The sequence below is a fragment of the Gorilla gorilla genome, chromosome 1 (genome assembly GCF_029281585.2).
Source record: "Gorilla gorilla gorilla isolate KB3781 chromosome 1, NHGRI_mGorGor1-v2.1_pri, whole genome shotgun sequence".
In the NCBI taxonomy this organism is placed as follows: Eukaryota; Metazoa; Chordata; class Mammalia; order Primates; family Hominidae; genus Gorilla; species Gorilla gorilla.
In genome coordinates this window covers 84,763,763-84,790,481 of record NC_073224.2, presented here as the reverse complement: position 1 = coordinate 84,790,481, position 26,719 = coordinate 84,763,763, and the positions used below count along the sequence as shown (strand labels likewise).

The window sequence follows — 26,719 nt, the reverse complement described above, 5'->3', positions numbered from 1 at the left end:
AGATAGCCATCTTTATTCCATGACCTCATGTGGTAGAGAGAAAGCAAGAGCTATAAGAAGAGACCACTATAAGAAGATTCATGAGTACTCCCCTCTCCTGACTTCATCTAAACCTAATTACCTCCCCAAGTCCCCTCCTCCCAATATGATTACATTAAAGGTTAGGGCTTCAACACATGAATTTTGGGGAGACACAAACATTCAGTCTACAACAGTTGCATAAAACTGTGAATGTACTTAATGTCACTGATTGAACACCTATCAGAATGGTGAAAACCTAAAAACTAACAGTACTAAATGCTAGCAAGGATGTGGAGCAGCAGGAATTCTCATTTGTTGCTGGTGGGAATGCAAAAACAGTACAGCCACTTTGGAAGACAGTTCAGTGGTTTCTTAGGAAACTAAACATTATCCTTAACATATTATCCAGCATCCTTACTCCTTGCCATTTACTCAAGTGCAATGAAAATTTGTGTCCCTACAGAAACTGGCACATAGAGGTTTATCACAGCTGTATTCATAATTGCCCAAACTTGGAAGCAACCAAGATGTCCTTCAGTATTTACTTTATAGTAAATAAACTATGGTATACCCGGACAATGGAATATTATTCAGTGCTAAAAAGAAATGAGCCTTGAAGAGACATGGAGAAAACTTAATGCATATTACTAGTGAAAGATATCAATCTGAAAAAGCTACATATTGTATGATTCCAACTATGTGACATTCCTGAAAAGACAAAACTGGAGAAAGTAAAAAGATCAGTGGTTGCCTGGGGTTAGGGGAGAGGGAGAGATGAATAGGTGGATCTCAGAGGATTTTTAGGGCAATGAAAATACTCTGTATGATACTATATGGTGGATACAACATTTGTCAAAACCCATAGAATATACAACACCAAGAGGGACCCCTACTGTAAACTATGGACTTTGGGTGATAATGATGTGTCAATATAAGTTCATCTATTGTAACAAATGTCCCACTCTGGTGATGCATGTTGATATCGGGGTAAAGCATATGCAGGGGCAGGAGGTGGGGTATATGGGAACTCTGTACTTTCTGGTCAATTTCTCTGTGAACCTAAAGCTGCTCTAAAAATGGTCTTTTTTAAAAAAAGTGGTGGAAATAATTATATTATCTCTATATAGATATTATATATATTATCTCTGTATAGATAACGTATGTATATATAAAATCACAGCCAAAAAAAAAATCCTAAGAGATTGTTTTCGAAGCTGTTTACCATGTAAACCAAAAATAAAATTCCAAGCCCCCCATCCACCTGAATGGATGACTCTCTTGTCAAAGGCATTCAAAAAACCTGAAATACTAGTTCAGGTCATGATAGGAATGGGTGGTCAGATGTGTCTCATTGTATCTTCCTCCCCTTTGAACTCAGGCACAGCTGACCAGCATTAACATTAGAACAGAACCCTTAGGCTGACAAAACAGACCATTTTTGCAATAAGATACCAACATGACAGTTAGCAGGCCCTAAAATAAATCAAAGTATTTTACCCCAAAATATATTTCTTTGACACATTTTGAAATGGCCCTGCAAAGCTGTCTCCTGTGGGGAAAATCTACATTCTGTAGAGAATGCTGTTCCCTTTCCAGGTCTTTTTCCTGATCCAGGAGAGAATTAAGAGTCTGGCACCTTTTTAAGTCTGATAAGAAACATTTACAGTCTATTCTCTCTGAAGCCTGCTACTGGAGGCTTCACCTACATAATAAGAACCTCGGCCTCTACAACCTCTTATCATAACCCAGAAACTCCCTTCTATTGATTCCTGTGTTTAGATAAACTTTCAACCAATTGCCGATCAGGAAATCTTTGAATCCACCCTATGAGCTGGAAGCCACCCCCTCCACCCCTGCCTTTCCAGACCAAACCAATGTACATCTTACATGTACTGATGGATGTCTTATGACTCCCTAAAATGCATAAAACCAAGCTGCAGCCCAACCACCTTGGGCACATGTTGTCAGGATCTCCTGGGGCTGGCAACTTTAGTGAGAATACCTTGATTCATGGTATTCTACCAAATAATTAAAAACTATACTTTGTATTTTTGATAGTATTTTAGTTTAAGTATAACCAGAAAGTCGAATAAACAGGACACAAGAGGGGCAAAAAGGCTTTGTCTAGCTTGGTCCCCTCAGTGATTTCTCTTCCCTGGGAACCTCCATTGTGGCACCTTTTTTTTTTTTTTTTTTCCCAACTGATGCAAAACTGTGTCTCTGCTTATGACACTTCTAACACTGAATGTGTGGATTTTCTAACCAAGCAGTTTTCTCAATTCTCTGTGGACACCAGCTGGGTGTCCTACAATTTAATTCAATTCTGACACTAACTATTCAGTTAACACAGACTCCACAGGTTGATGTCTCAGTCCCACAAGACTGTCCCCAGTTCAAATGCCAGTCTCAAGTAGTGAGTCCCCAGGTAATCCACACTTCTGTGCAATTTGACTAGGGGTTCACATGCAAATTAGGGGTTCACCTGACCCCTTCCTCAGATTCAATAATTTGCTATAACAGCTCATGTATTTCAGGGAAACACTTTTGTTTACTGGTTTATTAAAAAGGATATTATAGGCTGGGCATGGTAGCTCATGTCTGTAATTCCAGCACTTTGGGAGTCCGAGGTGGGTGGATTGCTTGAAGCCAAGGGTTTGAGTCCAGCCCATGCAACATGGCAAGACCCTGTGTCTACAAAAAAAAAAAAAATACACAAAAATTAGCTGGGCATGGTGACATGTGTCTGTAGTCCCAGCTACTTGAAGGGCTGAGGTAGGAGGATTACCTGAGCCTGAAGAGGTTGAGGCTATAGTGAGCCATGATTGTTCCACTGTAAAGCCTAGACAACAGAGCTCGACCCTGTCTCAAAAAAAAAAAAAAAAAAAAGGTTGCTGCGGGGGATGGATATTATAAAGGATACAGATGAATAGCCAGAAGAAGTACATGGGGCGAGGTCCAGAAGGGTCTGAAGCATGAGCGCTTCTGTCCCCATGTAGTTAAGGCGTGTCCCCCTCCCAGCAAGTGGATGCATTTAACAACCTTGAAGCTGTCTGAACCCCTTCAGTGAAAGTTTTTATGGAGGTTCATTATATAGATGTGATTGATTAAATCATTGGCCATTGGTGATCTATATTCAGCTCCTCTCCCCTCCCTGGAGATTAGGGGGTAGGAGTGAGAATTCCAACTTTCTAGTCATGTAGTTGGATTCTCTGGCAACAGGGGTCAATGAAGAATCCCCCCATTAGCGTAAACTTAGGTATGGTTGAAAGGGATTTGTTATGAATAACAAATGATACTTTTCTCATCCCCATGACTCAGGAAATTCCAAGAGCTTTAGAAGCTCTGTGTCAGGAACCATGGGCAGATACCAAATATATATTTCTTCTTATGTTGCATTCACCACCTGGTCCATAGAGATACTCCCTGTTGAAGTCCCCTTGCCCTCCCAGGTGGCCCTCCTAAACAACACTTAAATGTCTTTTGGGCAGCTTCTTTTCCCACGTGGCCCACATCTGTTCTATGGGAATTTTTCACATATTCTATCCTTTGCCCTGATGGTGCCCAGTCTACTCCCACAGGCTTGAGCTTTCTCTGGCCTAAGCCAGGCACAGAAGCTTCCCTCTCCCTCAGCTGCAGGATCTCAAGCTCTCTGAAAGGTCTCTCACTAAGCATGAGGGCAGAAGAAGGCATCTTCCTCCCTTGCCCTTCATGGGCAGAGGGTGGGGTTCACAGATCTCCACTTCTCCTGATCCTTGTATTATTATATTCTCAGAAGTGTTAAGGGGGCTTGTCATCCAAAAGACCACCAGGATGGCTAAATAGTAGAAAGAAGAGCTTTATTAGCAATAGCAGTTTGCAAATCAGGAAGAGAGTCTCTGGCATCGACCCAGGGTATTCTCCCTTTGAAGTGGGAAGGTGCAGGTTGGATTTTATGCTCCACAGAGTTGTATTACACAATAGAGTCATACACATTCAGAAGTTTGAGAGAAAAGCTATCCATATTTACAAGAGGAGCCAGGTGCATATGCAGTGGGTACCATGTGTAACATACACACTATGTTCACTTTGGGGTGGAGTTTCAGCATTAAAATGAGGTGGAATTTGGCTCTTTAAATCAAAAGGCAAACTATAGGACACAAAGACAGTTTGTGTGTAACCTCTATAACCTGGCTGAAATTGGCTTAAGGTTTGTAGTTGCTTATCAGAGAAAAATGTTTATAAAGCCAGCCTTCTGTTCAGTCATTGAGTCGTAGTTGTCTGGGTTGTAAATCAGAGTTAAGAGTGGTCGAATAGCACCTATTGTTATGGAGTGTGGCAAGGGTGGTTTTTCTTGTAGCCTTAGGAATTTAGGAAGTTGTCATGCCAGCTGAGCCCTGAACCCTAGACCTGTAGGTAACTTTTGTTTCCTTAACCTTAGGGTTTGTCTTAGTTGACAAAAGGGAATCTATTTTGGTCTCTCAGATCACAGGCCCAAGAGGTAAAAAATCAGTTCTGAGTCATTTTTTATGTCAATTCTACATATGGGGGCAGTCTCATACTTACAGATTTCCACTGGAACTAAAACACTTTTCATGAAGATGTGACTTGGTATGGTGAAGTGAGCTCTGGACCAGTGGTGAAATGACCTGAGTTCTTGTATTTCTACCATTTTTTAGTTTGTGACTTTATAAAGAAATTACTTTGTTGGGGTATAGAAAACAATTCCCCAAAATCTAGCTTTTTGACATGCTGAGTGCTTTGAAAATGAAAAGGCCTTAGAAATAGGCCTCAGAACCAAGGTTCTGACTTTCCTCTGTCTCTCTCATCCTCCTTATTTTCCCAAGAAGAAGAGGGGGAGAGATTCTGTCTGGAATTTCCTTATCTAAGAAAGTGTATTTCACAAAGAACTGCAGTTGTTTTAAGAGCACCCTCCCTAGAAATCTCATCAAATATCCAGGAAAAATCAACCTTCAGAGAAACAGAAGGGATTGGGAATCGTCACCAAGTCACTATGCCCAGACAGACTTTTCATCTGTTCTTCTGAGTGCAATTCCAAGAAATTAACTGGGGAAATTTATTTGCATAATAAGACAACCTTTGTTCTGTGCAGTTCTGTCCACCCCTTACCTTCCCATAACTTGTTCCATCCAGCTTTCAAAGACAATCATTTACAAAATAATATATACCTTACAAGTCCTTATGTCTCTCCTCTGTGAAGAGAGATTTGAAGCCTCAATCATCTGGACCCTCTTTGAGTCTCATACTTTGTATATTGCTTCTGTGTTTATGCAAATTAAATTTTGTATGCCTTTTTCTCCTACTAAACTGCCTTTTGTCAGCTTATTTTTAGCAAACCTTCAGTGGGCACAGAGGAAGCCTTCCCTCTGCCACTACAACTTAATCTCTTTGATGATCACTTTCCATAAAATGGTTTTGAAGATTGAATGAGATAGAGCAAATGAAGATGCTTTGAATGTATACATGTGCTAAACACACGGAAAATGCTCTGTTGTGAGTTCAGAGTACTTTCTCTGCTATTGAGGCTTCTAATCAGTATGATTCTGTGATGACAGAAACTCAAAAGCTTACCTTTTTTTTTCTTCTGATACTGAAAACTTCCATCTTGTCAAAAGACAAAATTACAACAAATTTAGCTTAAAGATCTTAACTGGCTTTTATTTGTGATTCTAGAATCAGGCAACTCCTCATTTTACAAAATAGAATGAGTGTTCCCAATGAATTGAGCAGAGGTTGGTTTAATAGACAGAAATGGACCAAGAAGGCAGGAACGGAAAACCAAAAAAGGTTGGGTTGTTTCAAGGTTACTTTTCTTGCAAAGGTTAAAGCAGAGGGGACTTCATTATCATGCCAGCTAGCACTGGCTTGTTTGGAAATTTGGCTATTATCTCTCTCCTGATTTCGTGGAAGGTTAGATAAATAACTTAGTTTTGGCTTGGTGGTGTGGAACTTCAGCTTGAGTGACCTCATTTTGGCTTGGTATGTGTTGGGCTTAGTGCAGGAGCTCAGTCCAAACCGATGGCCTCCTATAACAGTCTTAAGGAATTATTATAGTTGGAGCGAAAGTCCAGTCTTCTGTCCCATTTGCTTAATAAGCTATACTAAGGAAAAAAAAATGGGACTAAATTTAAATATTGTTTTTAATTTTCTGTTGGAACAAATGAGTGATTGCTATATAAAGGTGCATTTCAAGTACCAAATGCAAAATTATGCTATTGTTGTGTTCTTCAAGTGTGAACTTTAGTGGTTACAGCTGAAACTCGTAGAGATGTCTCAGATTCTGCCTTCAATTGGCTCATTTAGCTTTGATGGAAAAACACCTTATTTCTTAGAAAAGCTATAATAACTGTTACCATTATTTTAATAATGACATTTACATGAGCTTTAGCATGTACAGGCTTTCTGGGCACTTGTCTAAGTGTTTTCCAAATGTGGGGAGAGAAAGGAGGTGATCCCTTTGCTCCTCATCATAAAGGTCATGGCTGACACTCCTATAAAAAATGACAGGTTAACAAGAGAAAAGCATAATGATTTATTAATGTGTATAAGCATGGGAACCACAAAAAATAGGAAAACTCAAAGAAGGGCCACATGGTTGATGCTAAAGTACCCTCTTCACTGGGTTAAGGGAAGTAGAGGTGTAGGAGTAATTGGTTTTTAGGGGGAATGAATGAGCACAAAGAACAATGATAAATCGTAGTCAGGATGAAGTTCCTGTGAGCTCTGAGGGAGGCAGTGGGAATGCGAGGGGCTGAACTTCACTGTGAACAAAAGTTGTCTTATTATGCAGATAGCGTCTCCCAGGTAATCTCTGGAGCTGCCCTAAGAAGAATAGATGAGAAGTCTGTCTGGACATGGTGATGACTCCTAGTCTCTTCATTGGGATTCCTAGAAACGGGGGGTCTTAAGATAATCACATTTCTTTGATAAAGAAGCTTTCTTGGTCATATAAAGGAAATTCTAGAAAGGGTCTCTCCCAATGTGCTTCAGCAAAAAAAGATTAAAGAAACAGATAGGCAAGTGAAGGCCAGAGAGAGACCTTGGGGCTGCTTCTTTAGTTCAGCATGTCAAAACACCGTATTTTGAGGTATTGCTCTCTGGGCCCTAATAAATACATGGTCTTATCTAATCCTCACAACAATCCTAGGAGGTAGGTGACACTATCCCCATTTTACATAGAGGAAACTGAGGCACAGAGAAGTTACGGTTTACCCAGAACAGTCAGGGTTGTTTGGAGTATTAACATGAAATAATGTGTGTGAATAAAAGCTTGGTGTGTAGTACAGCAGATTCTCAGTCATTTTTAATTTACTCTAAGGGTCAAGAGTTAGTAATTATAGAAGTCCATGTGACTTTGGGGCTTTCATTGGGCAAAACCACAAGTTTTGGCGGAAACAGATAAAGATAAGCACTTATTCTTATTTGGCATAGATAGTTCCTTTCTTCTGCATCCTATTGCTATTTTCACTTTATAGATGGAATACTTTGAAGCAGGAAAAATCATTATATCTTGAAATAATTTTTAAAACAATCCAATAACAAACTCAGAACTACTGAAGAATAATAAAGGTAAGACAATATATATTAAACATTTTAAGGGTAACATTTTTGGGAAATTGACTTTTTTTAGCTTTATGGAATATTATTATCATTATTATCATGATCATTATTATTTCCATTCTACATAAGAAGAAATTGAAGCACAGAGAAGTTACAGGTTAGCCAGGATAATACCTATTTTCCAGAACTTTTGTGGGGTATTAACAGTACTTAATATGTGTTAATTTACATACTAACTTAGGTAACAAGTGTGTGTTAAGAATATGTATATTAAATGTGTTTTTGGATTCAAATTTTATTTTAAATGTGATAAATAGAAATATTTTTGCTAAGATATATATAATTATCCTCCAAATTATTTTTAGGATGAGTATGAATTTTTATATGCAATGCAGTTCCATCTTATGTAAGCGCTGTATTCTAAAATTAGCTTTTAAATCAAATATAGGGTATAGTAAGAATCATCATTAGGACCACTGAGCTCAATATTGTATATATGATGTTGTGTATACAACTAACATTCCTTCTAACTTTTTACTGGTCACTGTTTTTCAATGGGTCTCAATTGGATTTTTTAAAAATTTCTTCTTTCAGGATGTTAACAAAGAAGAATCAAGTAGCTATTATCAGAATTCAGTTTTGTTTTCTGTGGAAATCTCTTTCCCTAACAGGTTATAACAATCCAGTGATGTGCTTGTCAAATTTCAGCATTACCTTTATGCTGAACATTTTAAAAAATAATAACAATAGCCTACATTTTAAATATACTTAGTATGAAATGGGCATTGTATTAAATTCTTTCTGTGCATTATCTTATTTAACATTTAACCACAAAGAGGAATGCATTCTATCTCTTACACTTCTTCATAAATGCTTTATGCTTTCACTCATTAATTTCACACATTTTTATTTTTAAAAATTTGGTATGTGTTGTTATTTGCCCAGCCGTATATCTCCTATTTCCTTTTGTTTTTTTCTCTTTGGTGCTTTTGTTAATCACTTGTTTATAGTTTTAAATATTCTCTTTTCTCCTCTTGGTTTTTTCCCAATTATATGAAGTCTCCTAAGTCTAATTCAGATTCTACCCTTTCTATAAATCCTTTACAGATCACTCTACCCTAAAAAGACCTCTCCCTTTGTGAAATCTACGTAGCATTCATTTGACAATTATTCATTAAGCTGCTTATCTTGAAATTTTATTTAAATCTTTTGCTTAATTTTCACAAGTTTGTCTTCTTTTCCAACTTTGGTAAGTTCTTCAACTATGAAATATAGCTTAACAGTTTGTTTCCCTATAGTAGTAGTTCTTTAATTCTTTAATGAGTAGCAGATTTTCATATGGCCAGAAAACTCCACTCCCAATTGAAAGGATATATTACAGAATGGAAAATAATCTGAACTTTGTAACCTAAGAAGCAAAATAGTCTGAATTCTGCAACCTAAGAAGCACAATGTGTAATTGAAGGCTTGCCGAAAAAAAAAAACAAAAACAAAAAACCCAGAAAACCTTATCACAAAAGCCAAAACAGGTTTTGGGAAATTGAAAATATAATATTTTCATGGTATTAAGCTTCATACGAAAATGAAGTCCAGACAGCAACAACATACTCTTGAGAGTCTTATCCTGAGTTAGTCTCTATAACTGATTAGACCAGAAGGGGAGGAGATGGCTCATAAAAAGATCTGCTTCTAAAAGGAAAGTCTGAGAGATTTTGCTCTAGAGTGTTGGTTCATACTGAACGAGGAAAAGAACACTGGAAGTTCTAAAATGCTGAAAGAGGTATTCAAGACCTCATAGTCTTTGAAAAACAGCAAATAGTAGTTCAGTTTTGACTTGGAATCATTCATTCATTCATTCATTCATTCATTCATTCTTGTAATCATTTCTGTATCCTTAAGGAATGTTAAATCAAAGATGTAGAAGACATAGTCCTACTCTCTAAGCACTTTCTTTGTAGCACTGGAGATAAAACACAAACAACTAGTTACTACGCTGTGGAAGGCGTAATACATGTTATATGAATATTCTTGAACATGTTACTTAGCCTTCTGGGATATAGTTTCTTTATCTGTAAAGAGCAAGCACTGGCTTTGGTAGAAAATCTTTAAGGCTGTTTCTACATGCAAAATCACATAAGTCGTACATTCACAAGATCTTGAAAAGCTTTAGAGGAGAAACACATTCCTTACAGTGGAGAGATCAAGGGAAGTTTCTTAGTGGAAATGATATTTGAAGAGGGCCTTGTTAGGTTGTTTTGATAGGCATATACTATAATAGTGATAAAACCAGTTATTGAGTGTTTGCTGTGCAGAAGGCAGTATGCGAGGCACTTTAAATACAGATTCCTAGGCTTGGCGCAGTGGCTCATGCCTGTAATCCCAGCACTTTGAGAGGCTGAGGTGGGCGGATCACCTGAGATCGGGAGGTTGAGTCCAGCCTGACCAACATGGAGAAACCCTGTCTCTACTGAAAATACAAAATCAGCTGGGCGTGGTGGCGCATGCCTCTAATTCCAGCTACTTGGGAGGATGAGGCAGGAGAATCGCTTGAACTCGGGAGGTGGAGGTTGCAGTGGGCTGAGATCGCGCCATTGCACTCCAGCCTGGGCAACAAGAGCAAAACTCCATCTCAAAAACAAGCAAACAAACAACAACAACAACAACAACAACCCCAGATTCCTGTGGGGAAGAGGGTGGAGCAGAGTTATCTCTCAATACCCTGAAGTTATTTGCACAATTCTGTGTATATGTAAGTTAGTACATTTTTATGGGGAAAGTTTCCGTGGCTTTTCTCAGATGCTTAAAGTAGTCCATAACCCCAGAAACAAGAACCGCAGTATAAAGAGTAGGAGATATGATTCCTATATTTTGGGAAATGCCCATATGTAGGGGGCGGGGGAGGAGGGATAGTGGTGCTGGTGGAAAGAATGAACAGTTGATAACAAAGAAAATGTTAAAAGCTAAGAATTGGAATCAAAGCCTCTTGGAGGGGAGAGCTTGAAGTAGTGAGACACAGTTAATGTGGGGTGGCTAACAGATTGTAACTGGGAGTCAGAATGTCTGGATTTAAATCTTTGACTGGCATCTCCTACCTGTGTAACCTCAGGCAATTTGTTTAACCTCTTTGAGGCTAAGGCTTTTGCTATTTAGATTAATTGTTACATATTTACTCAATTCTTTTTTTTAATTAAGGGTTTACTATGTGTTAAATGCCTTCATTCATATATTCTTTGATACAGTATGAATTTGTTGAGACCCTATACCTAGTTACTGGGAGAATTTTGGTGAATGAAGCAGAAGAATTCATTCTCTTGCCCTCACTGAAACCTATGAAAGAGACACTATTTTGCAGTGGAGGGAACTGAGGCTTGGGGAAGTTAAGTAATTTCTCAGTCTTGTGATAAAGAAATTGCAGAACCTTCAAACATGGGTCTGACTCCAAAATCTTTTTTTTTTTTTTTTTGATACAAGATCTCCCTCTGTCACCCAGGCTGGGGCATAATCTTGGCTCACGCAGCCTCAACCTCCAGGGCTCAAGTGATCCTCCCACCTCAGCCTTCCAAATAGTTGGGTCTACAGGCATGTGCCATTATGCCTGGCTGATTTTTTGGATTTTTGGTAGAGACGGGATTTCACCATGTTGCCCAGGCTAGTCTTGAACTCCTGAGCTCACGTGATCCTCCCGCCTTGGCCTCCTAACGTGCTAAGATTATAGGCATGAGCCACCACTCCTCGCCCAAAGTCTTAATCACTAGTGTTTTTTTTTTTTTTTTAATCACTAGTGTTTTTTACTTCAGAATACTGTAGGCATGGCTGACTCTTGTGAGGTTAACAAGAAGAAACTTACTTTATTTCAGGAATAATTTACATATAAACTCAAAGGTTGAGAGAGGGATGCTGCAGATATTTTGGATAGACTTCTAAATTTATGAAACTACTAAGTATTATTAAATAATGCAGTATTTCAAATCAGTTTTTCATATGATGACACAATCAGATCACTGAGTAGTCACTACACTGTTATTGAAATTGCAGTTTTCATTGTGATCTATATTATTCATATTAAGGACCCTCTAAAATGAGTGCACTTGCTTTTCAAGTAAGATAGTTTTTTTCTCATATATTTTTCACGACTGTCTATTTTTCCACTCCCATAATTTTATCTATTTTGCAAAAGAAATTGATTACTTTTCATATTTAAGCCCCTTTTGAGGGGCTCTCTCTTTTGAGGGTGGTTGTCCTTGTGGGAGAGTTTTCCATTAACTTCCCATTGAGAAAATTAGTGACTATCATAGCTAAGTATTAATTTACATACAAATTGAGTTAAAGAAAACCATAATACAAAGTTTTGGATCTGAACTTTAATTTGTTTTCTTTATAGGTGCATTTCTGTTAGCATCATTTAAACTGACTGCATAATGCATTAGGTTTTACTGAGTGCTGGCTATTCTTGTAAGAATCCTCTGGGATTAAAAACAAAAATTATCTAAGGGAAACTTCTAAATATTTTAAGTTTATCCCAATTTAGATAATTTATACACTAATTGACCTGTTCCATTAATTGAATTTTCTTCATACTAGGGACAACCTTTGGTTCTTCTTTTTTCTCCTCCTCCTTCTCCCCCTCTTCTTCTTCTTCTACTTTTTTTTTTTTTTTTTTTGAGTTGGGGTCTTGGTCTGTCACCCAGGCTGGAGTTCAAGGCTCACTGCACCCTTGAACTCCTGGACTCAAGCAATCCTCCTGTCTCAGTTTACCAAATAGCTAAAGACTGCACGTGCATGCCACCATGCCTAGCTAATGAAAAAAAGATTTTTTTTTTTTTAAGAGGGAGTCTTGCTATATTGCCCATGCTGGTCTTGACCTCCTGGCCTCAAGTGATCCTCGTGTCTTGGCCTCCCAAAGCAGTAGGATTATAGGCATGAGCTACTGCACCTGGCCATTGTTTTGCTTTTTAAAAAACTTTCAAGAAATGATTGGGTTGACTCTATTGCCTGAGTCATAGAATTATTTCTACCATTTCTAAGCAAAAGTGTCTTGTCAGATGAATTGGCTCAGCATTTTAGTTTTATATAACCAATTGTCATATGTCCAAGAATTTCCATGATATTTACAAGACAAAATCTTTATTTTTATTTGTTTAGACCTTTTAATGTAAGAATATGTACTCTTATTACCAAGTTATACTGTACTGACTAGGTCGATGTTGCTTGGGACATCATTGATAGTAAATATTTTTGTAGGACCCCAAACAATACTTAAGTGACTTCTCTATTAGTAAAGCGTTTAGAATAGATATCACTCCAAGTTATAAGAATCTGTGATTTTGTTAAAGTTTAATACATTTATCAGAGCAAGCATCATGGGAACATACTTGTGCTTTTAGCAAAACATGTTGTGGGTATATATGTGCACACTTGAGCCAGAAGAGGAAAATTTTTCTGAATGATGTTACAATGTTGCAGATAAAGATTCAAAAGATAGATTGTTTTGTAGAAACTGACAAGCTGATTCTAAAATTTATATGAAAATAAAAGAACCCAGAATAGCCAAAACAACTTTGAAAAATAACATTGAGGTTGAAGAATTAACATTATCTCATCTCGAGACTTATTATACAGGTTCCACGGTTTGTGCCTGTAATCCTAGCCAGTAGAGAGACTGCTTGAGCCCAGGAGTTCAGGCTGTAGAGTGCGATAATTGTGCCTGTGAATAACCATTGCACTTCAGCCTGGGCAACTTAGCAAGACCCTATCTCTTAAAATGAGGGCTTATAAAGTTACAATAATCAATAATATGGCATTGGCATAAAGAGACAAATAGATCAATGGAACAGGATGGATTCAAAAAATGGATCTACACATATGTAGACAATGGATTTTAGACAAAGGTACAAAGGCAATTCAGTGGAGAAATGGTAGTCTTTCCAACAAAGGTTACTGGAAAAAAATAGATATTTACATGCAAAAAATAAACTTTGATTAATACCTTCCACCATACACAAAAATTAAGTTGGCTGTTTCCAGCTGCTAACAACTTTCAGGAATTTGTCATGATGACTGTTCTCATACTGCTAGTAAAGACATACCGGAGATTGGGTAATTTATATAAGAAAGAGGCTTAACTGACTTACAGTTCCACATGGCTGAAGAGGCCTCACACTCATGGTGGAAGGTGAATGAGGAGCAAAGTCACATCTTATATGGTGGCAGGCAAGAGAACATGTGCAGGGGAACTCCCTTTTATAAAACCATCAGCTCTTGTGAGACTTATTCACTATCATGAGAACAGAATAGGAAAGACCCACCTCCATGATTCAATTACCTCCCACTGGGTCCCTCCCATGACATGTGGGAATTATGGGAGCTACAATTCAAGATGAGATTTGGGTGGGGACACAGCCAAACCATATCATTGACATTTAAGGAGCTTACCAAAAACACACTAAAGATCTCCTTCAAATATTTAGATGAAATAATGTTGGCGGCAACTTGTGTATAAAATTACATACTCATAGAAAAAGTTTTTTGTGGTTTTTTGAGATATTATAATGTATCCAGCAATGCATATTGTAGCTCTGATATTTTCTTTTAAAATTTTTTAGTTATGTATTTATATACTTAGAGTTCTGATACAACTACTACTTAAATCTCATTTATAAATTTTGTTCCTTGTGGCCAAGATTCTGTGGGGAAACAGTATTTTCATTTTGTAAATCTTAGACTTCCTATTATATTTTTTGTATTGAAATATGATTATTTGAATTTTCATGACAAAGTCTCATCATTTTGCTTTTAATTACTCTATAGATTTTTATTTGGCAGATCATCTTATTTTTCATTATTAAAACAAGGACTGACATTTGCTGTCTCAGAATTAGTACATTCAATTATTCTTAAAAAACATTGGAATAACTCCTTATTCAGAAACTCTTTTTGATATTTTCAGTTTCTAAACTTAGCTGATTATCAAGAGGAAGCAAAAAAGAGCCTTGAGTACCCAACTGATATCACAAAGTCTTTGATGTAAATCTCATGCATTACAGGGTCCCAGCCTTATTCTGGCCTTTCCAGCCTCATTTTAGACTCAGACCATGCATACTGGGTTATTGGATTTCTCAGTCTAGAGTAAAATATAAAACCACAAGTGAGAATGGGAATATGGCTTAAAAACAGATGTGTTGCCAACAGCAAGAAGTGACAACTGTAAACTTGATAGCAAGGGAAGAGACACAAGGGGAGAAAAAAAGCATAAAATAGCACATAAAACACTTTTTAAGTAAACAAAGTAATCTATAGCCCCAAATCATTGAAATAATAAAAAGTGTTTAAATTTTCTATCCAATTGGAATTGGATAGAAATTGAGCATCTACTATACGGTTTCCTACATCGTTATAATTAACTTACCTTGCCCTTTCAACAGCTTTTGACATCAATTCTTTCTTGAAATTTACTCTATGTCTTTGGCTTATATGAAAAATATTCCTGGTTTTCCTTCTATCTCTTTGTTCACTCTTTCAGGCTCCCTTGCCAATGTATTATCTTCTATCTGGCCTTTAAGGTTGCATCTGCCCAAGGCTCCTTTTTGGTTGTCATTTCATATTCTCCTTTTGACAATCTCTTCCACACTGTGGCTTCAATTACAACCTGAACATTACAACTCTCACATGTATAGTTCCTGGGCTAAACTCCAGACTCATTTTTAACTGACTGTTTGAAACTCTACTTGGATATTTCAAATGTATTTCAAGCTCAGCATGTCAGAAGCTATATTTATAATCATTTTTTTCCCTTATCCACAAACCTCAAGCCTCCTCCAAGGTTTATTTGTTGATTCCTTCAGTCATCTACTCATTCATTTATTTATTCATCAATTCTACAAATATGCAACTGGTTTAGTTACTGGAAATACAGCAGGGGTAAGACAGATAGTGCTCCTGTTCTCATGGTGCTTATATTCCAGTGGATGAAGACGGACAATAAAAAACAAATACGAAAAACTTCAGACAGTGACCATGTGCACCGAAGAAAAAAACTGGGCAATGTAATAGGATGTGATTAAGAGATGCTACTTACTTTGTCCAGTCAGGGAAACCTCTCTAAAGAGATGATATTTTGGATGAGGAAATGACAGGAAGGAGCCACACATGCAGAGATCAGAGGGACAAACATTCCAGAAGAGGAGCAGCTTATAGAGAGGCCCTGAGGTAGGAAGGGACTTGGTGCTCTTGAGCTGCAGAAGGGAGGCCATTGCAAGCAGAGCGACTGAGTAGGTAGGATGGAGGTAGTGATAGAGATGGCACTGGAGGCAGATGGGTGACAGACTGTATCGGACTTTGTAGAGTAGGCCAGGGTGAGGAATCTGGATTTTTCTAAATGTACTGGAAAACCAATAAAAGGCTTTAAACAGGGGAGAAGCATGATGTGATGTATGTTTTAAGGAGATCTTTCCAGCTACTGGGTGGAGAATGGATTCAATGGAGCAAGAGTGGAGTCAGAAAGACCAGTTAGGCTACTTTTATGGTAGTACAGGTTAGAGGTGGAGCAGGCTTAGAAGTAGCATGGCCATAGTGGAGGCAGTGAGACGGTGTTTGGAAGAGAGCTGAGGAAAGGAAGCTTTGAACAGGTAAATTTTGAGATATCTATTAGACATCTGAGTGGAAATGTCAGTTAAGCATTAGAATTAGATATAGACAAATCTGGAATTCAAGGGAGAGGTGAATGTCTGAGATGTGAATTTAGAGGATATATATAAAAAATTTTAAGGCAATGAGATTAGATGAGATCACTTAGCGAGAGAGGATAGAGATGAAAAAGAGGGTAAGAAGGTCTAGAAACAAGTCTGGTGTACTCCAATATTTAGAAGTGTAGAAGAGAAGGGAAGGAACAGTCAGCAAAGAACGATGGAGAAAGAGCAATCAGTGAAGATGGAGAACAATCAGAAGAGTGTTTCAGGGAAGAGGAGGACAATCGTGTCAGATGCTGCCAAGACGTAGAATAATTATAGTAATTATATACTTTGCAACTTTTGGCCAAGTGCTCAGAATGCTTCTTTCCTGTTTTCTGTATTTGGAATATAGTTTATCTTTTATAAAAAAAATTTTGTGGGTACATAGTAGGTAGATATACCCTAAAGAAAGGAAATGAGTATATTGAAGAGATATCTGCACTGCCATGTTTGTTGTAGCATGGTTCACAATAGCTAAGATTTGGAATATAGTTTATCTCTTGATTGTGTTTTACATGGAAATAAACTATGAGTATAAAATAGAGTTGATTTTTGTTATACTCTTTGAGCTCCTTTGGAAAAAAATATAGAACTAAGTTGAGCTATGTAGGTATCAACAGCTGCTGGATTCTGATTGTTGTTTTAGATACTTGTGGTAGAATATTCCGTAAAAGTCCCCCATCTCTGGGTATTTCTGTAAGTGCTGGCCTTGGTCTTGTCCACCAGCACTATTCCAGTTACCTGGGGCCCCTTAACCTTCACCTCTTGGCTAAGCCTTATCCAGGCTTTAGAAGCAGAAGAAAACTGTAAAGGCTATTGTTCAAAAGTAAATTTCAAGATGGCATTAATATTAATCTCTCTTGACCCTGAATACTGTTCAACTGGCTTTGGCTTTGTATCTTGACAAAACAGCTCTGCCTTCCATTCCATGACTGAATTTGCATCTTGGTTTTCTGCCTAGTTTGCATTTGGAGTTTTGTTTTAATTTCCTACTTTGCCTTGAGAGTACCAGAGCCCTGATCTTAAACCCTGGTCTCTGTCTCCGGTCTGATACCTGCTTGGCACCAGCTTTTTGTCTTTTATGAAATCTTGGCACCCTCCACTTACTCCCATCTCACCCTATTGTTCTTAACTCTCCTACTGAGACCTCTAACTTTTACCCACTGCAGGACTCCCTGAGGTTAATTGTTCTCTACTTTAGATTTCCTTTTTTTTTTTTGATTGCTAGACTTTCCCTGTTTATTTTAGCAATACAGTTGAGTTCTGTTTTATATCTGCGTCCTATGTAATTAATATATAACTAAACTAAAATTCTAGGATCTTGCCTTCAATTTGGAATGACTTGATGGGAGCATTTAGAAATTACTATTTTTAATTAACACATAATAATTGTACATATTTATGGAGTACAGTATGATATTTCAGTATATATATACCATGTGTAATGATCAAATTAGGGTAGTCAGCATATCCATCACTTCAGACATTTAGCATTTCTTAGTGTTGGGAACATTCAAAATCCTCTCATCTAGCTATTTGAAAATATACAATTTATTCTTCTTAACTGTAGTTCCCCTTCAGTGCTACAGAACCCTGGAAGTTACTACTCCTATCTAACTGTACTTTTGTGTCTGCTCCCCAACCTCTCCCTATCTCCTTTGCCCCCCAACACTTCTCAGTCTCTAGTAACCACTATTCTACCCTCTAATTCTATGAGATCAACTTTTTTAGCTTTCATATGTGAGTAAGAACATGGAGTATTTATTGGAAGCATTGTTATATCCAAAGTATACTGCTTTAAAGAAGAAAGAAATCTACAGATTTTTTTTTTCTTTTTTTTGAGACAGAGTCTCGCTCTGTCACCCAGGCTGGAGTGCAGTGACATGATCTAGGCTCACTGCAACCTCCACTTCTCAGATTCAGGTGATTCTCCTGCCTCAGCCTCCGGAGTAGCTGGGATAACAGGCACCTGCTATCACACCTGGCTAATTTTTGTATTTTTCATAGAGACAGGGTGTCACCAAGTTGGCCAGTCTGGTCTCGAACTCCTGACCTCAGGTGATCCACCCGCCTCGGCCTCCCAAAGTGGTGGGATTATAGGCGTGAGCCACCGTGCCCGGCCTACAGATGTTCTTTACTCTAAATATAATAGGCATTAGGGAAACACAGAAGAGTAAAATGTATCTCTGCCTTTGAGGAAATATGTTTTTAAATATAGTCATACATAGATGCTCTATACAGCCAGGGAATTCAGCTTGTTGCACTGAAAACAGTCCCTTATGTATATGACCCCTGTACTCTGTTTTCACTGGAGCCCTGTGCTCACAAAACATTGCTATTAAAACATTTCAGAAATAAGAAAACTCCAGTTAAAATTTTGAGGAACCTTGATTCTTAGAATAAAGATGGACAAGAGATTATTTTTCCTAGTGCTCTATAATAATTCCTTTCTACTTAACCTTGATTAATTAAAACATACATATTTTTACTCATGGAAGGGGCATATTGGAAATATTTAAATTCTTACAGTCATGCTGTGCTTTTCACAGATGATTGGAACATTGCCCAGGCATAAATGCATCTCATCCTTCCCCCAAATAGTTTGTCAGTTGTTTAACCTAGCGTAATTTGTTTTTCATGACCAGTAAAAATGACAGTGCTAAAATGTTTTAAAAGGAAATACAAATAAAATAGAATTATAGCTCTGATTTTTTTAATATTCTCCTTTTTTCCTTCCTAATCATTCTTTGATATAGTAATGTATCTTAACCTTTGCTTCAATTGTAGGCTATTTTTAACATTGTAAAAACAGAAAATAATCAAAACTAGGAGTTTTATTTTGTGAAAATGAAAACAGAGAAATTTTGTTTTGTGAAAATGAAACAAATTTCAATAAGACAGGTTATACTACAACAAAATAGAATTTCACGAATGCGTTATCACGGTTTCAATGCTTATGTACACATAACCTTCATCCTTTGTATGACTTTGTGGCTAGGAGATTTAATGCACTGACTACTCACATTGATGCTGGGCTGAAGCCTCAAGTTGTTTGAGGAAAAGACCATTTCATGTGCCCAACTATGAAGCATTTAGAATGAAAGGAATACTGAGAACATGTCAAGAGAGCTCATGCCACTGGAAATTGTACCTTTCTGTAAGAAAGAATGTATCTCAAAACTATAAGATGAGATTGTGTAACCTTCAGACATGTTAGTTCACCATAGTATAAAACCGTGGTAAACTATGGTATACTACGGTTTACCGTAGTATACTATAGTAGAAGACACACATTTAGCAGCTATTAAAAGGTCCAGCTATTGATCAGCTAGTACAACTCGTTCTATAGAGTTTGACTTAGATGCTAGAATTTCCTTCATCCCCAAACTACAATTATCATCACAGAGACAAGAGGACACAGATCTATGAGTCTCTGGAGGTAGGTAGAAGACAGATTACAGGTAGCCCTTTTCTGAAAAGCCAGGTCAGCTTGTTTTGCTGAATTTTCCATCCTTTAGATTGAATTCTTTTCCAGGAGGCTCTTTGGTTTCCGTAGAAAAAAGTACTTTGTGGTTCCTGCCCTATCAGTTTTCCAGATAGGCTGGGCAGGTCTGAACCCCAGTGATGGACATAGATTAGACCCAAATTGTCATCCCTGCTGTGATTACTCTGAGGTCACGCATTTAGGATCACTTTTTGCGTGCATGTGTGTGTGTGTGTGTGTATAATGCATTTTGTATTTATACAGTATTATAGTAGTATATAAACTGTATAATAGTACTTATACAGTTTAACCAGTGAGATGGTTAAATGGTTAACAAGTAAACCACATAGTTAACCAGTAAATATGTAAAATGACTTCAGACAAATATGATCAATCTCTACAGTCCCCTGATGAATTTCACAGGCTCCTACCACCATCAGTTCTACCTATTCATCTCATCCATGCTGATTGTTCTGCCTCTTTCCTGTTCCTATGGATGCCCCGGCATGTTTGTTTCTTTCTTTCTGGCCTCCTATTTCCCTCCCCTCAGACATCACTTCAGCATTTGTGCCTTCTCACTTCCCTTATCCTGGGTGTTACCATTTCAGCCTATGAGCATGCCATTAATTTGCCGTCTTTACAAAATTCTCTCTTGACTTCACATCCCTCTGTAGCTGCCCTCTCCCTTCTCTCCTCTTCTTTACAACAAAACTCCTTAAAAGAACTGTTGGCTGGGCACAGTGGTTCACTCCTATAATCCCAGCACTTTCAGAGGCCAAGGTGGGAACATCACTTGAGGCCAAGAGGTCGAGACCAGCCCAGGCAACACAGTGAGACCTCATCACTACAAAAAATAAATAAAAATTAGCCAGATGTGGTGGCACACTGCCTGTAGTCCCAGCTACTCAGGAGGCTAGGGTGGGAAGATCACTTGAGCCCAGGAGTTTGAGGCTGCAGTGAATAATGATGCACCACTCCACTCCAGCCTGGGTGACAGAGTGAGACCCTGTCTCAAAAAAAAAAAAAAAGAAAGAAAGAAAGAAAGAATTATGTACAATCAGCCTCTACTTGGTTTCTTCTCTTCTCTCTTAAACCTCTTCCTGAAGGATCCTCCAGTTGCCAAATTCTAACGTCCATTCTTAGTCCTCATGTTACTGGACATGTTGGCAGGGTTTGATGGACGTCTCCTCTTTTCTTGGCTTTGTTTTCCCCTTACTGTTTTCTCCTACCTTCTAAGTCTCCATCTCCTGACCTCTAAACTTTGGAAAACCCAGGGCCTCGTACTCTGACCTCTTCCCTGTCTAACTCTTGCTTAGTGATCTCAGAGTCACTTACCTGACTTGAATGACTCCCAAATATATATCTCTCACTTGGACTTCTCCATGAACAAAAGATGCATATATCTAGCCGTGAAGATATTTTTGTACAAATTAGAAAAAGCTGCCCTTTCCTCAAGCACACGACTGCCATCTTCTGGAAATTTTTCAGAGTAGAGACACCTATCCAAAGACTGAATATGAATGGTGTCTCCTTCAGCTGTGTGGTCCTCAACCTTAGTAGCAGTGCTTTTTCTCAACTTGGACGGGTGTGTCATGGCCATCACAAGCTTAGTAGGTCCCAACCCACATCCCATCCCATCCCATCCCTTCTCATCCTCTTCCCTTCAGTCTTTTTCTATTTCAAACTTTTTCTGGTGGCTTAGGTCAAACCCTTTGAAGTTATCCTTGATGCTCCTCTTTCTCTCATATCGCAGCTTAAATCCATCAGCAAATTCTGTTGCTTTTTCTTTCAAAATACATTAGAATTTAACCACTCATCACCACCCCACTGTTGCCACCCTTGTCTAAGCCTCAGCAGCTCTCCCCGGGATGATTTCAATAGTAAGCTTCCTTTCTTGCTCCTCATTGTCTGTCCTCAACACAGCATCCACAGTTGTTTCAAACCTAGGTCACAGCATGTTTCTACTCTACCCCAAATCCTTCAGATGGTCTGCCATCTCACTCAGCGAAAAATCAAAGTCCTTAAAATGGTCCACGAGCCCTCCACATCCAGGCCTGTCCACAGCACTGGCCTTGTTTCCCACCTCCCACCACTCCACACCGCCTGGTGCTCCAGCCACGTGGACCTGGCTGTCCCTCAACATGCCGAACACACATCTGCTTTAGGCACTCTGCCCGGATGCCCTTCCATACAGCATGGCCTGCTGCCTTCCTTTCTTGAGTCATTGCTCAAAGGTCACTTTACCCTGTCATGGAAGCCTTCCTTATCTATACCACATAACCAAGCGACCCCCTTCCCAAAGCATTTGCTATCCCCCTGCTATTTTATTTTCTCCATAGCACTTAGCATCACACACACACATATTGTTTACTCTTTTACCTGATTAGAATTTAAGCTTCGTGAGCCTAGAGACTTATTTCCCCCCCTTAACTATATCCCAATTTCTAAAACAGTTCTTGGCAAGTAGAGTGATCTCAATAAATATTAATCAAGTAAATAAATGAATACAGGAATCCTTGAATCTGTTTGGGGGACACTATTCTCAACAAGACACTGCAAATTGACCAAGGGGTTGACAAAATAAATAAAAATACACAAAGGTTTGAGATGGTCCTGAACAATTATCATCTCTTGATTCCAAGATAAAAGTATTTTCAAGAGTTTGAGAACTCATTTAAATCTAATTTGAAAATTACATTGATTTTACACCCTTCCGGAAGGGCATGTTTCCTGCAGAGAAAGCAAGTAGGTGCCATCTAGTGGCAACAAAGGAGATCCACATTTGTGTAAACTGGAATGTGTCGATTAGCAGTGATTGAAAATGTAGTTCCTGATCCAGAAGCTTATGAACTCTATGACAGAACAGTTGTGATAGCCATAAGTCTTGAAGGGTGCATTTTCCATGGAATATATGGCATTGAAAAAAACACAGTTCCATTTCTTCTAAATTATTTCTAATTTTTCCTTTTAATTTTTGCTTGTTTTCTGGGATTTGACTTCTTTTGTTCCTTTGTTTTTCGTATTGTTTTGTCCTCTACTTATCTATATACTCTTACACTCACATGGTACTGGCCTAGGCTTTGAATGGGTAATAAAATAAAGGCTCTATCTTCTGGGAATTTATATTCTAATAAAGACAGTGCCTATGAGGGTAAGTATAGAAGAACATGCCTGGTCTTGATGAACTGATCTCTTCAGGCCAGATTTCTGCAGCCTGTTGAGGCTTTACTGTTGGATATACTTCCAGCATTAGAGGAATGAGCTTTCGGGAGACTTAGCTTGCTGTTTTTCAGAAAGTGGCACATTATATGGAGAAACTAAGATAGAAAGAGAAATACTCATGTCCATGCATGTTGTCAGGAAAGACAGAAATTAAATCCGTCTCTGATTCTCATTCTAACATCCAAAAAGCTAGGTCATTTCAATTCTTTGGTAAATTAAAGTAGAAACTTTCTGGTCCACTTTGGGAGCTTGTGACCTTTCCAGCCAGAGTGGCTGGGGTTGGTACTGGGAAATCTTTGCCACCAGAGGGCCCGAGTGGTGATGTGACAAAGCAAGATAAGGGTGTGAGGCCCAGGAAGGAGACAAACTTAGGGTGCCGACACTCACATTAATGCACACGGCCTTTTCACAGCTGAGTAGCACCAGAGGACAAAAGTTGGACTAGTGGAATATGACAAGAAAGCAGGTTTCATACCAAACATAAATATTTTCCAATCAGAGCTTTTTCCAATGAGATCAAAGTTTCTGTTACCCAATAGTGGATGGGTCCGAGCAGAGACTGGATGACAACCTGCCAAATTTGTTGAACCTATGAAGGTTCTCTGATTCTCTGGAAGACCTCTTTCTCCCTGCACATGTAAAAATCCTCCCTACTGTTCAATATTCAGTCCATACCCCACTTCCTTTTTTGGGTACCACAGCTCAAAATCATCTTTTCTATCTCTACCTTTCTTATCATTTTAAGAGCAGGTTAGCATTTACATTATGCTACCTGCATTAATGTTTTTTCTCAGTGGTTTAATCCTTAGCTTTTTGAGTTAATGCTAACCTGCTTGAAGACACGGACCACATCTGAGCTAAGTGACAAATGATTCTGTATTGTTATCTTTTAGCATTGAAGGTGTATGTAAGACTCTTTTATCCTTTCCACACAGTGTTAAATCTAACCCTTATTGATCTACCTGGAGTAACTAAAGTGCCCATGGGAGATCAGCCACAATAGCTCTCTTGCTATTGACCTTGCCATTTCATCTCCAAGAGTGAATATTAAATGTTTATGATGGGTAATGGTAGTAAGGCTACCAATAATTGCCACATCTGGCTTTTTTTTTTTTTTTTTTTGAGATGGGGTCTCACTTTCTTGCCCAGGCTGGAGTGCAGTGGCATGATCACGGCTCACTGCAGCCTCGACCTCACAGGCTCTTATCTGGCATTTGGGTCCAAGATGCTTAGGCATAGTCTAAGTTTAGTGGTACAATTCTTCATTGAGATATTAGATAAACTAAAATCTTTGTTGAGATTTGTTTCTTTGTTAAATTTATACTCATTTAAAAAATCTAATAGTACTGTACTAGCTTTTCTTTTAAATTGTGGTGTTTTTTACATACCTGATTTCTCTCAAAGTAGGTATAGAAATTGATAATACAACAGCTTGTAGGATGTTACTGAAAATTAAAAAACCCAGTTTTGTTATTTATGTAGTTATTTTAGTGTTTTTCCCTCTGCTGAGGGATTTTTTTTAAAATTTTAGATTACAGGTAAATATTTGCTTTGATATAATACTCTATAACTTTTTTCCTTGAGAAATTGTCTTTATATAAGTTGATGTGGTATTTTCAATAGTGTGTTTTTAAGCTAAAGGATTCCATATATTATTTATTTTTAACAAATTAAATGATTTCCCCTAACTTATTTTGCCTTCTGAAGATGTATTTATATAACTTGGCATTCCATCCTGATAAAATGGTGATACTGAAGAGGGGAATGCTAACAGAACTCAGAGGTATCCCAGATCTAATGTCTTTAACAATCAGGTGCTGTTGTTTGCTTTATCATTTGGATAGCCAAAATTTTCTTTAAATTATTTAATAGGCTAGATGGTTTAGGGACTGGTTGTAGTATTTAATTGCTTGTCTGAAAATTAGCAAATTTAGCATCTATAGCATTTGTACTATGTTTAATATTTCTAAAGTATTAATTGTGATTCTTAGTAACTACTGTGTTCTGTGGGATGTTCATGAGGGAAGAAGAGAGAATATTGGATACTTTGACTTATAATTAAAGAAACTTTTTTATAATTATGGCAAAAATGCATGAATTTAAGTTGTGTCATTTTGGTTTTATTTTTGTAGAATATGCTGAGTTTCTACATTGCAAAGGAAAGAAATTTACAGATTTTGATGAAGTTCGCCTTGAGATTGAAGCAGAAACAGATCGCGTGACTGGAATGAATAAAGGCATTTCCTCCATACCCATTAATTTACGAGTCTATTCCCCACATGGTAAGTAAAATAATAAAATTCCAAATTCTTCTCCTCAAACATTTATACTACATTAATTAACATACATCATTTGTACAGAAGATACAAATAGTGCTGGGTTTCTAGGGTATCCTTTGGATACTGCCCATTAATGTTATGGTTCAAAGAGCTCTTAGGACATTTAAGGAGAGGCAGTAGGAGGTGACTTTAATAAAAACAGAATTGAGTTAGTCATCAAATTTTTTTCTTCATTTTTATTATAAGCTTTTAGAATTTGAGAAGGGTATGTATGAAAACTTCCATTTTTCAGTCTTTGCTGAAATCTTAGAGGTACATGTTACTATGGTTGCATCTTCCCCTATTGGATGTCTTGCAGCCATATATAGTCCTATTTATTTTCTTCCTGAGAAATCAGCTGTGACTTTTTCCCCCAGACTATCGGTAGAAACTTATAAATTAGATAACCAATCCATAATGTGTGATGGGAAACAACCTGTATGCTGACTAAATTTTTAGTGGGCAAATTTTCATTTCTTATTCCCTACTTAGCTCTATTGCTTTTAAAACAGAATATAAATGACATAAGCTCAATTATGACTTCCCAAGGGTACTTGGTGCCAACATTGTTTATATGGAGAGGTTGGGCTAGAGTCATGTTGTCACTGACTCTGTTTGTACAGCTGATTCAGTAAACCCAGGGCACCACGAATGGCTAACAGCTTTCTACTAGGCTAAGTGGTTAACTTTCTATAAAAAAAAAAATGATACTTTTTAAGGAAAGGGCAGTCTTACCCTGTGAGTTTTTATACCACTTGAAGGCGATGTACAAGACTGGCAGATAGCATATGCATTTCTCATTTGGTGTTTTAATTATAACCCCCTAGTTACAGATATGACAGCTTTCTAAGCAAACTGTTAGGCATGCAAATCAGTGCCTTTCAAATTATGTTAAAGTGATCATTTGGCATAGCACAATCATATCATAAAAATAGAGAAAACTAGCAAAACCATTTTTATTTTATGCTCTTTATTCTACACACATGGGTTGGAGTTGTTCAGATACACAATGTAGAAGGCTGAGCTAAGTGACAAATGATTCTGTATTGTTATCTTTTAGCATCGAAGGTGTATGTAAGACTCTTTTATCCTTTCCACACAGTGTTAAATCTAACCCTTATTGATCTACCTGGAATAACTAAAGTGCCCGTGGGAGATCAGCCACCAGATATCGAGTATCAGATCAGAGAAATGATTATGCAGTTCATCACGAGGGAGAACTGTCTGATTTTAGCTGTTACTCCAGCCAACACTGATCTTGCAAACTCAGATGCGCTGAAGCTAGCTAAAGAAGTTGATCCTCAAGGTGAGTGTGTGACTACTAAGATGAGAAGGAATTAAAGTGTCAGGAGTTTTGGTATCTTTAAAGGTAACATAAATTCTCAAGATTT

At 37.9% G+C, this 26,719-nt stretch overlaps 1 protein-coding gene across 13 annotated transcripts in view; it reads left to right on the top strand.

Annotated features, from left to right (window-relative positions):
- DNM3 (dynamin 3) overlaps nt 1-26,719 on the top strand; it is a 576,940-nt gene that overhangs the window by 120,933 nt on the left and 429,288 nt on the right. For all 13 annotated transcript variants that reach the window (XM_031012314.3, XM_055377773.2, XM_063710835.1 and 10 more), the window contains 2 exons: nt 25,143-25,292; nt 26,431-26,634. In XM_031012314.3, the coding sequence (XP_030868174.1) occupies nt 25,143-25,292; nt 26,431-26,634 (354 nt within the window). The remainder of the gene's footprint in view (nt 1-25,142; nt 25,293-26,430; nt 26,635-26,719) is intronic.